Source organism: Semicossyphus pulcher, unplaced genomic scaffold, assembly GCF_022749685.1.
Source record: "Semicossyphus pulcher isolate SPU_LCO1_2020_fin unplaced genomic scaffold, fSemPul1.0.p SCAF_4, whole genome shotgun sequence".
NCBI lineage: Eukaryota > Metazoa > Chordata > Actinopteri > Labriformes > Labridae > Semicossyphus > Semicossyphus pulcher.
Window position 1 is genome coordinate 10,015,786 of NW_027211715.1, and position 12,645 is coordinate 10,028,430.

General features: G+C 39.3%; 1 protein-coding gene across 4 annotated transcripts in view; it reads left to right on the top strand.

The window, feature by feature from the left end:
- Positions 1-12,645, top strand: part of ptprfa (protein tyrosine phosphatase receptor type Fa) — a 220,143-nt gene that overhangs the window by 60,100 nt on the left and 147,398 nt on the right. For 3 of the 4 annotated variants that reach the window (XM_069679935.1, XM_069679933.1, XM_069679934.1), the window contains 4 exons: positions 1,587-1,684; positions 5,089-5,345; positions 6,159-6,240; positions 6,745-6,957. In XM_069679935.1, coding sequence (XP_069536036.1) covers positions 1,587-1,684; positions 5,089-5,345; positions 6,159-6,240; positions 6,745-6,957 — 650 coding nt within the window. Of the gene's footprint in view, positions 1-1,291; positions 1,306-1,586; positions 1,685-5,088; positions 5,346-6,158; positions 6,241-6,744; positions 6,958-12,645 lie in introns of all 4 variants that reach the window. The other variant, XM_069679936.1, reaches the window with a different exon arrangement.

The window sequence follows — 12,645 nt, forward strand, 5'->3', positions numbered from 1 at the left end:
TAATGAATGTACGTATCCACGGGATTTCAAGAGAGGTGTGACTGTGATCCTCTTGTCATTTGATCGGTTTTTAAAAGGAGGAAACGCAATCAACTAAAAAATATGGATGTGTGCACACAGCCTCTGCAATTTGCACACATTTCATATTATTTATTTTTTATTATCTCTTGCTGTTGTGAGCTGCTGGAGCAGGACAGGAAAGGTCTGCAGACTGGGCCCTTGCAAGATTAAAAATATAGACTTATTCCTCATCCTTGAAGTCTCTTCTCTACATTTGATGAGAACTGTTGTTGTAGTTCATTTGCCTCTAGGGGCAGCTGTGAAACCATACCTCACTCAAAAACGCTAGCCACACAAAGGTGAGGTTTGTGCCTTATTTGGAGCACTTTTGGACAGTGTGTTTAAATTAATCAAATTTTAATGTAGTTATTTAGTTAGCATTATCATGCATCTCTAAAAACTCTACTTTTCTATGGTCAAAAAAGGAAAATTTTAGCTTTGTGACACTATATTTTCTAAGCTAGCCCAATTGTATTTTAAAAGTTTCAAAGTTTTAAAATCATCATATTTAGAGACACATAGTTTTGACTGGACAGGAAGGGTATGTTATGTTAAATTAGGATGTTGTGGGGAAAGAAAGTATAATATATGCCTCTAAAATAAAGTTGTCATATATAAATGCACTTTTAAAGTTAAGTTTAAAGCATAAAATTAAACAAAACTGTATACATGAGTTTTTGGCTAGATGCATTCCAACACTGAGTATAAAGCTTTATCTATAAATACATTGACAACCAGAATTACATTTTTATACATAACAAATTTATATTCTGCATATTTTTGATGACAACTTGTTTGATATTTGTTTGCTTTAATTTTTTTGGATGTTTTGTGTATAGTTTTACAGATTTTCATTACCACAGTGGCATTCTTACATTCCTAAGCAAATGATTTAGACACCAAAGGCAGAAACATCAAGGGCCCTATCTTACAACTGGCGCAAAGGCGTACAGCACAACCCAAGTGTCATTGTTAGTTTCTGACCAACGCAGCTATAATTTGGAAGCAAGCTCTTGACTCCCCCATGTCCTTGCATCATACTCCTTTCGGCAATATGTAGCTCTTTTTGGATGCCAGAAGACAAAGACAATCTCACTGCTACCTTCTCACATGTCTGTTTCACAAAATGCGCTGGAAATCATAACGAAGCAAGATCAAAAACACACAAAACGAAAAACAAATTCAAAAGAAATAGCCTTAAAATCTAGTTATCACAAAAAAAATGCTCCAGGCCTCCAGATGAGGGCCATAAAAAACAATGGACTGTAAGATATTGTGCAGCTTTGAGTAATTGATAATGGTAACAAATTATTACAGAAGATAACAAAACCACTACATTAAGAGGATAGTATTTTGAGCCCTCATTTTGACAGATATTAATGAATAGTATAAAGATTGTTTGGTCATTCTGGTTATTGCTTATCTTACTTTTCATGTTTTTTTGCACCAACACTAAACCTTTGGCCTATCTCAGTCATATCTATAATTAAATTAACCACCTAATAATCATCTAGACCTTCCTTCAGTGTTCACCAAGAACTTTGGTGTGAAGACTGTGACGAAAACCTCTGTCTTGCTGACCTGGGAAGTGCCAGAAACCTACAAATCTCAAGTGCCTCTCAAGGTAAGATCAACACTTGCATCTACCCAGCACTTGAACATTATTGTTATGGAGGAACTTTACATGCAGACATGAAGTGGCATCATTAACACAATATAATGTAGTTGCTATAGTAATGTTGTATACGCTCACACACAATCACTAAAAAAAATACACTTTGTGAACCCTTTTCTCTTTTGGTCTCCTTATGGTAAATTGACTGTTCTTATATAGCGCTTTTCTAGTCTAGCGACCACTTAAAGCTGCTTTTACACTACATGTCACATTCACCCATTCTCACACACATTCCCCCCCTGACGGCACTGAAATTGCCCCAAAGTCCCCCCCCAAAAAACCCAAATTGGGGGTTCAGTGTCTTGCCTAAGGATACTTTTACATGTGACTGTAGCAGTCAGGGACCGAAACCCCCAACCTTCCGATTGAGAGACAACCAACTCTACCACTGAACCACAGTCACCCCTTATCCAAACAGCTTCCTCATGAATCATCAATTCTGCCTCAAACTGTATTTTGTGACTGATTTACTTTTTCTTGTGAAAAGACACATAAGCATCCTGGCTGGGGCAGAGGGCAGGAGGGTGGCAAGAAGTGGTTTGGCTTGCTGGGCAGAGTGGAAGGTGAAAGAGGGTTAGCTGGGGCTAGCGGATCGTCAGTTATGAGAGAGTGAATTAGCATACATACAGCCAAACAGACAGGTTGGCGAGGGGTGATCCTGGAGCAAAACAGAGTAAACAAGGATCCCAAAAAATGAAATACAAGAATTCTCACAATACTGAGGTGACTGATTGTTAAGCAACCACATAAAGGGGTGGATAAACTGTTTAGCGATGAGCTGGAAGGATCAAAACCATTTTGAGTAGCAGAATATTATTGAAATATTTATTCATTATTTGCGTCTGTATTTGTTGACAATGTGATTGTGAATTCTTTACTTACTCACCCACAATTTGCTTATTGTGTACTATTACAGTGAAAATTATATATTAAACTAAATATTTTAGGGAATATAGAAATAACTCAACCCTAACTAAACAGCTTTGTTGAAAACCTGATTTTGATTGATCAGTTACAGCATTCTACGTCTGTACATCTACGTCTGATGGGGAAATAATCAACAAATAGATTATACGAGTTTCGAGTGATACAATTGAAATAAATGTGTTATCTGCCTTCACTCTGGTAAGAAACTCTGGTGTGGTGTGATGTATCAGATCAGTCCAATCAGCTGCGGCAATTAATTCAATAACTGAATGGTGCGTTGGCAAATAAATGAATACCCTGTAGGCTGCAAGTGTATTCTTGCTTACAACTCCTCAGAGATTTCTCCTCACTCCTAAATCATTGGTCTCCTGATCAGAAATAAAAGCTGTGGGAAGAAATGGGAAACAAGAATTTTTCATTCGTGTGGATTGCATAACAAGGAAATATCAAATAAAGAAATTAGGGCCCTAACGTACACCTGGTGCAAAGCCCACAGCGTGCTATGCAACTGTCCTTGCTATTTTCTATCCAATGCAGTTGTCATTTTCACACATTGCCACATTGTGAACATAGCGAGTGATCTTGTGCCATAGGCGTGTTGGTCCTAAGATTTGGTGTGGTCAGGCAAACGGGTGGCGCGTTGCTATCTTGACGACGCAGAAAGTGACTTCGCCATAGACCAACAAAAACCTGGTCTAAAGTCTAAAGTCTATGATGCAATATGTTCCTGCTATTTAAAGTGCGCATTATGGGCATACATTGGCGAGCTTACATGAAAGTCTCTGCTTGTTACACACACACAGGGACGCACAGCAGCGCCTCTACTCAGAATGAAAAAGCAGTGAATCTGCAGATACAGTGTAATAACGTTGTTTATGTGACAGAGGACTGAGAGACAGCAAGCTTCTGTTTCCCTTTTCTCCTTAAATCATGATACTGCTTTCGGTTTATTACCGACCTGGTGATGCAGGAAGACGTGGACAAGCTCACCGCTGCCTCCACACCTGCCTCCACACCTGCCTCCTTCACCTTTAGTAGATCCTTGCTCTCATCATGCGTGCTCATTCTGATGCGCGCCTTCTCTAATGCACGCAGAAACAGACACACACTCACACAACAAAGGGCTTTCAGCCAACCTTTTGCACCTCACATTGCGACCAGATTGTGCACGGCTTAACGAGCAAAACTAAGTCGGACACGCCCTAAATCACTTACCATCATGCCCTTTAGACTGTGTGCTGTGCAAATAGGGCCTTTAGGCTGTACCTACATAAACAGTTGGACATGAGCATGACAGACATGAAAGGGGGGAAATACAAGATAACACAAGGAAAAATACTGGGGCATGGCAGTTGCTGTGACATTGAGCAGCTTCCTAGGGTCATACTGTCACAGTAAGGTTATCAGGTTTGGCAACACTGTAGATGTAAAGTGTAAAGATACCAATATCAAATCTAAATCAAACAGTTTCTGGCAACCTGTGATATTGCTGGAGGTGCAATGGGGACTGGGAAGATGGTTTCTTTAGTTCTAATGAAGTTCTACTAAAAAAAGAAAAAAACATTTAATCAAATACTGTTTTGGCTGCACGGTAGTGCAGTGGTTAGCACTGTCATCTCAGACCTAGAAGGTTCCTGTTTCCAATCCCGGTTTGGAGGTAGGGAGCCTTTCTGAATTAATTTGGTATAGTTATATAAATCTAGCCTACTACAATGTTGAACACGCTGAACTTGGTAGGGGATCCAGGGAATCCTCATCTGGGACATTTTTAGGTAAATAACCTCTATTTTGATGCCATTTCATGCACTCTCTGCACCTTAATTACACTGAAATTACATGTTCTAATTATTGAAAATTTAAAATGTTCCTTAAAAATCTTTATGTTTATGACATAACTGTTACATTTCATAACTAAAATGATATAATTTCATTTAGCAGACACTTTTGTCCAAAGTGATGTACATCTGAGAGTTGGTACAACAACTTTAGTTGGGGGGAAAAAAATGATTTACTGCTGCTGTCTCTCTCCTACCATCATGTATTGCTGCCCCCCCCCCCCCCCCCCCCCATCTCCATTAACTGCTGGAGTCTCTCTTTCCTCTCACTTACTCCATCATGTGCTGTTGTCTGACCATCTGCACCGCATATAGGAATGCTTCCCTGTTAGAACAATTACAATAAATTGAGAAGCGGTTTTTCCACCTGGACCTGAGATTTGATGATTATGTGGTTAAAATTAGATTAATTTTCTTGGTCAACAGATGTAGGGATGTTATGGTTATGACTTACCCAGGAACTTATTGTTGTCAAGATAGATTTCTTCTTTGACTCAGCTCTCATTATTTTTATAGACAACAAGTGTTGTAAAGATTATGTATAAACAGAAACTGCAACACTGTTAGTAAGAAACCTTATCCTACCTTCAGATCCTGTACAACCAGAACAGCTTGGAGGTTCAAGGCAACCTGAAGAGGAAGTTGATCACACAGCTACAGCCATCTACAGATTATTCCTTCGTGCTAATGAGCCGGGGGAATAGTGCCGGTGGCCTCCAGCAGCAGGTTTCAATCCGAACAGCTCCAGATCTGCTGAAGATGAAACCAGCTCGATACCAACACGATGTGGAGGAAGCTGGTAAAATGACCATCAGCCTGCCCAGGGTACCAGCTGAGGCCCCTGTCAGGTATGTGATGTTTTCTTGTCTGAAGGAAAACCATACTGAAAAAAATGGGATGATTTAGGATTTCAGAGATGGCTATGAAATGTCTTCCCTTCTCTGAACATATCAGTTATATTTTTAACTTGTGGAAAGTATTTAATTCTGGCTTTGTATAGAAGCAAATTAAAGCTATTTTAGTTTAAATACTTGATAAACTGTAAATATTACTTTGATATTACTATTATTGTTATAATCAGGGCTTAAATCAGAACAGGGCTGTCCGATGCTTAACCCTGACAATCCATCGTCTTTGAAATTGAATTTGCGACATAGGCATCAGTATCTGCTGCATCTATGACAACAGCACCTAAGACTGTCTCGCGAAAAACTGCCTAAGCTAAAAAAAAAAAGATGATTTCAGCCTCAGAGTGTTGAAAGTTGTAGTTTTGCATCAGTTGCTGGAATAACAAGTTGATGCAGTTGGAGCCGACAGAGTAGATAATCTACGTTTACTTTTTGGTCAAAGTTGGCCAGGTAGCTACATATTAGTTTCTGCAGTCGGCCCTTGTTGCTGATGCTACACAGTTTTGAAAGCTCTGGCAGAGGGGAAGGGGTCATCCAATTTCATGTAGGTGTTGGAAACATGTGCTTTACCCTTGCTTTACAAATCAAATCAAGTAAAAGAGAGAATCAAAGACATACGATGTAAAATAGTGCAGCAGCATAAAAAATGTAGGATTAAAAAATAATCCAGAAGCTTTTACATTACATCTGTGAGTATTTTGTGTACACAGCATATGGGGGCATTATACAGTTGTATTTCTGTGTTTGATACAGATGGTACTACATAGTGGTTGTCCCTGTAACCCAGGCTTCATTGAGAAAATGGGAGAACCCTGAAGACATGGACATACATGAGGTGAGTTAACATGAGTTGTTATTGCATTATTCGTGTTATAGGGAAAAAGGGTGTTCTCACAAGGTCTTGAGAAGGGGTGATGTGAGGCATGGGGCTGTAACAGTTAATGGTATCTTGTTCTTCTAAATATTTGAGATGTTTTTTACCTTTTCTTTCTTTTAGTGACGTTATTTTTACTCAATGACATTTAACATTATAAAACATCATCATAAAACATGTCCACCTGTTTATATACATTTGGTCTTCACTTTGAAGTGTGCCATTTACAATAGTTTGCTCCCCCACTTAAAATTTCACTGAATGGGGCCCATTGTATATCCTTCATGTTATAGAAATATTAAATGCCTTTAGGACTACTATGGTTCATATATGCTGTGTTTTGCTCTTCCTTGAATTTGAACCCACACCTGTGGGACAACAGTCTGTCTTGTTGTGTTATGTTCCATTACACCGCCTCATGTTATGCTTGTTCCTAAGTGTCCTCTCGTGTTGTCCCTCTTGCAGCTCCTGGAGGCTGGTGCTAACAGCAATCTGCAGAGAAAGCGGAGACAGAGCCAGGATATCCTTCAGCCCTATATCACTGCCAAGCTCGATGATCTGCCTGAAATATTTACTCTGGGTGATGAGAAGAAATACAACGGCTACTATAACAAACCCCTTCATGGCCAGCAGCAGTATTGCTGCTTTGTTCTGGCTGACTTGACTGAACATGAGTCTGTGAGTAACCTCTCTGTATGTATTGTGTATTGTAAGGATATGAGCACGTATTGCATCTTTACTTAGCTTCACTTTGTTTGTTGCCCATTTACTGAGCCAAGCCTGTGTACAAATTCCACATTTTTTGCTGCACACACAGAAGTAGTCCATGAGCCAGGACCCCAAATTTGCTTGACATTACTGTAAAATAGTTTGAAGTTTTAACGCTGTTTGTGTAAAATTATGTTTTGTGAGAATCTATAAAATCATTGACAAATTCCTCATTGTCCCTTGTGGAGTGATAGCTTTGGCCTCTCCCTGTCCACAACTTCCCCTCTCAGGAAATATTTACTGACCTAAATATGAATGAAATTATTGTTCTGCCATACAGATGTATGTATATATATAGCCCCAGTGACCCCTGTGACGTGGCTTAAACCTTTCTTACACCTTGGTTTTAGGGCGTGGCTTATACCTGTCACAGGGGCTTGGCTTGGCTTTTGTTTGAAGGGGGCGTGGCTTATACCTGTCCCCCAAGGGGGTGGGGCTTGTTTTTTAGGGGTGTGGCTTACACCAGTCAGGGAGGCGGAGCTAATACCTGTCATGGGGCGGGGCTTGTTATTAGGGGCATGGCTAATACATGTCACAGGGGTGGAGCTTCTTTTTAGGGGCGAGGCTTATACCTGGAACGGGGCCGGGCTTTAACTTGTCACAGGGGCAAGGCTTGTTTTTATGGGCATGGTTTACACCAGTTAGAGGGGCGGGGCTTGGATTTTATTTGAAGGGGTGTGGCTTGACCTGTCACGGGGTGGGGCCTGGTTTTTAGGGGCAGGGCTTAAACTTGTCACAGGGGCTGGGCTAAGACCTGTCATGGGGCGGGGCTTGTTATTAAGGGCGGGGCTTATATTTGTCACAGGGGCAGGGCCTGGTTTTTGGGGGCAGGGCTTAAACTTGTCACAGGGGCTGGGCCAAGACCTGTTATTGGGCGTGGCTTAATTTTAAGGGCGGGGCTAGTACATGTAACTTGACTGGTTTGAAGGGGCGGGGCTTATATCTGTCACGGGGGCGTGGCTTGACTAAAGGGGCGTGGCTTATACCTTTAACAGGTCTCTGTTTTGAAGGGGCGGACTCTGGTTTGAAGGGGCGGATTAAACTTGTCCCAGGGGTGTAGCTTGAGTTTAGGGGTGGGGCTTAAATCTGTCACAGGGGCGGGGCTTAATTTTAGGGCGGGGTTAACACATGTAACTTGACTTGACGGTTTAAAGTGGCTTGGGACGGAGCTTATATCTGTAACGGGGCATGTCTTAAACTTGTCACAGGGGCGTGGCTTGATTTTAGGGGCGTGGCTTATATCTGTCACGGGGGTGGTCAGGGAAGCAGGGCTAATACCTGTCATGGCGCGGGGCTTGATTTTAGGGGCGTGGCTTATATCCGTCATAGGGGCGTGGTTTATATCTGTCACGGGGCAGTGCTTAGTTTTAGGGGCGTAGCTTATCCCTGTCTGGGGGAAGGGGCTTGGTTTTAGGGGCGTGTTAATGGTTATCACTGAGGGGGGTGGACTCTGTTTTGAAGGGGCATGGCTTATACAAAAAGAATCGCCCCTGTAAAAAGAATCGCTGAGCAGAAAAAAAGAAAGGACACTGTTGGAGGACAAGGACCACCTGATCTGACAGCGCAGGATGAGAGACTGGCTGCAATAATTGAATCATTCATATATGGAATTTGTCCACGCACTGAGGATGAAAGTGATGATATTAAACAAGAACCGTTACAAGCTAATTAATTTCATAATTTAAAGAGTTGTTTTGTAATTAACGAGTGCAAATCAATCCGGAAAATAGAAAAACATTTTTTTCAATGAAAATAGCAATGCTTAATGCTTAATGCTTATGCCAGTTCATTAATTAGAATTAACAATTTAATTTGGTCAATGCATTAGTAAATTCACAGTTTTAATTGTTGTTCTCTAAGGCTTTTTTTTAGATGAATAGTTCTAATATTCCGTGTTTACATTTTCTGAGTAAGGCGGTCCTTCATCATTTGTGCGTACGCATGATCTGAGGAAGTTCTCAATTTGTTCACAGAGTACGAACAAACTCAAATAAGAACAAATTGATGAATCCCAGATTTATGCATCAAATGTCCATACGCACGGTTTAAGCACAGATTTGTGCATACACACTGTTTTTGAATAAGGCCCATTAAGAGCAATAAAAGAAATACGACATTATGGAAAAATAAGACAAAATATATTAGAATATCAGATCAGGTCTGGTAACATTGTATTACACAGTCACATAGTCCCAGAATCTTACAACAGTGTTAGAAATTTGTAAGTTAACTCATCAGTTAAACTTAGTCTCTTATTAGTTCCTGGAACTACCCCACTAACCACTTCGAATTTTGTATTCGTTTACTCCATAAGTGTATTTGACACCGCTATTGTATCTGCTGAAATAAGAAGTATCAAACTGTCACACACGTCAAAAAATACATCTGATCAATATATATTTGTAAAAATACAGTGTTGGGAGGAGCTGAATAGCAAGAATAGGTTTAAATAAAATTTTAATAGCATTTATACAGTCTGTGTAGCTAAAACACACCAGCAGCTTAATTCTCCTTCATAAGACTTCACTATATGTTCACAATCAGATGGGCAAAGTCATTAAAATATGCAATAATAAGAATTGTACAAGATGGAACATATAGAAAAAGTAAAAAAAATATAACAAGTTTGCCATCTGATAGTTAGCAAGGTAAACGAAAGTTTCCAGAAAAAATGAGAGAGAGAGAGGAGTAAACTGCCCAGTACAGAGAAATGAGAATATAACTCTTATATAATTGGGATGCAGCAATAAGAGATTTTGGTACAATTATAGTCCGAGAAATAATCACTGTTTCACGATTATTACGATTAATATGCATTAATTAATCCCACAACAATTATTAATGTATAAAGTCACATGAACATTATTTAGAAATGTTAATGTGTTATTAATAATATAAGATTAACTTTATTGATCCCAGGGGAAATGTTTCTATTATGGGTAATGTGAAGTGTTATTTTCATCAATTGTCATCCATGCCTATCTTTTAATAATCTATTTTTAATAATTAATCTAATCTTACATGTGGCCTGAGAAAATCATGACTATAATTGTTGTTTGTTTCAGGTTTTAGTAAAAATGATACAAAGAAATTGAGAGCTTCTCTCATGCAGTGTTATTATTATTAATAAATGAATTACAATGTATTAAATCCCATGGTATAGCGCTGGAAGTCAATAAGCTCCTGATGTCATGTGTCGTTTTGTCTTCCATAGACTTCATGCCACTTTACTGCGGTTTGTTTACAGTGCACTGAAAGCACTACTTTCACCGCTACACCATTGATTGTAAGAGACACGTTTCTATTTAATTCCCTACAAACTCCATATTTAACCTGATACGTAATGTTATCACTCACTTAAAGTTTTGGCCGTGTAGTGCTCGGTGATAATCCCGCAGATGCCGCATCAAGTTTGGTGTGTTTGACGCTGCCGCATCTTTTTAGCGGCAGGCTTTTGCAGATGGGGATCCGTTGTTTTGAATTACTCCCTTGAATAAGAATAAATACAATGCTTACATTCATAGATTAGAAGGAAATTTATTATGAAATTCAATAAACTAAATAAAGTGTATCAGGATAACTTTTACATCACCATTTATACATAGACTACATCCACACTTAAACGTTTTCTTGCTAAGCATAAAGTTATGTGTTTTAAAACCAAAACATATTAGTGTGGATGTAGCTATACATTAATATCACCTTTGCAGCAGGTGCTTTTTTCACCAACAATGGTTTTTTTTTTAACAATATATTTATTGATTTTCTTTTTTTGCATAAACATCACAAATTCACAACATAAAAGAAAGAAAGAAAGAAAGAAAGTAAGAGCAAAAGAAAAACAGACCAGCAAAAGACAGCAAACAAAGATCCATTACATTACACTGGACAAAAAAAACACACAACTCGGCTCCCAAACATCAGCACAGGCAGGTCACAGGTACAAGATAAAAAAAAGGAAAATGGAAAAAGAAAAGCAAGCAAACAAGGTAAATAGGGCTCAAGTGTAACCCCTGGAGATAATAACCGAAATATCGAGGCCCATATACGAAAGGAAAGGTTCCCAAATTCTGCGGTGGCCTTGTGTCTTAGACTGGACCACGCACGTCAAATAGTCCAGCGACACATACTGGATAATAGTGTTCTGCCACTGAGTTTTGGATGGGGCCTTCTCAGAGATCCAGTTTAAAAGAATACACTTGTGTGCACAGAACGTCAACATACCATATAGCTTTGCCTTATATTTATCAGTAGTAGGTCTGCTCGGAATCCCGAGTAGCAAACTTTGAGGGTCAGTATTTAGGTCAGTTGCCAAGATCTTGTTAATCTCTTTAGCTATAGTCTCCCAAAACCTCTGTATTTTACTGCAATACCACAGGCAATGGGTGAGACTACCTGTTTCTGTTTTGCACTTTAGGCATACTGGAGAGAGGCCCGCATTGAACTTACCACGTTGGGAGGGGGAGATGTATGCCCGATGTAAAATCTTAAGTTGAATTGATTTAACTCTATTACAGACACTCAGGGTTCGGGCGCACTTCCAGGCATTAGACCAATCATCATCTGTTATCTCTATATTAAGTTCTTTTTCCCATGTTTCCTTCACATGAAGTGTCCCTGTGATGTCATACTCTTTTAGCAAGCTATAGAAAGTGCTTGTAGAGGTACTCAACTGTTGTTGAAAAACCTGCCTCTCTACACAAGAAATACTTTGACTGGAAAGAAGTGTAGTGTCCTTCCAAACATAATCTCTAACCTGTAGGTAGCGAAAAAAATCCTGTTTAGGGATGCAGTATTTTTCAGAGAGTTGACTGAAGGACATAAAAGCAGGTACATCAAATAAATTGTAAAGGTTACATAGCCCTTTAGCTGCCCAAGCCCGAAGTCCAGGGTCAGTAGTTCCAGGTATAAAATCAGGGTTAACACAAATGGGAGTGAAGACAGATGTAGTTTTGGATCTACCCTCTAATCTTCTAATGATCTACCAGGCCTTAATGGTGTTGACAGTGATGGGATTGTTACATGAGCTCTTAGGAAACTGAGGCCTTTTAAGAAACAACAAGTTCGGCAGTGGAAATTTTGACATGGACTTTTCTATATCCAACCATTGAGACAATGGGTCATTACGCACCCAGTCAGCTATAAAATGTAAGTGAGCACTAAGTTGATATTTCCTGATGTCCGGGAGGTCAAGACTGCCCTCAGAGACGGACAAATAAAGTGTTGCCATTTTGATACGCGCCTTCTTTTCACCAACAATGTTAACATGATTTTTTCCTGTTTCAGGTACCAGTTTATGACAGTATGTAAAACAAAGTATGGAAAGCAGTCTTTGATTATATTCCCTTATAAAAATGTGTATAATTGAGAAATTATAGGGATAGACCTGCTATTACATCCTTCAGTTCCAATATGAAATATCATCACTTTGATAAAACTCAAGAAATCTCTCCAAATTAGGTTTTTATCTTTTGGAGGGTGGGGTAACATATTCTGCTGTACTGATTTTAATATGGAATATATACAAACAAAAAAATAGTTATTTGAATCCATGCAAGTGCCACCAATGACAGTTTTTAATGTAGAATTTTCTAAAAA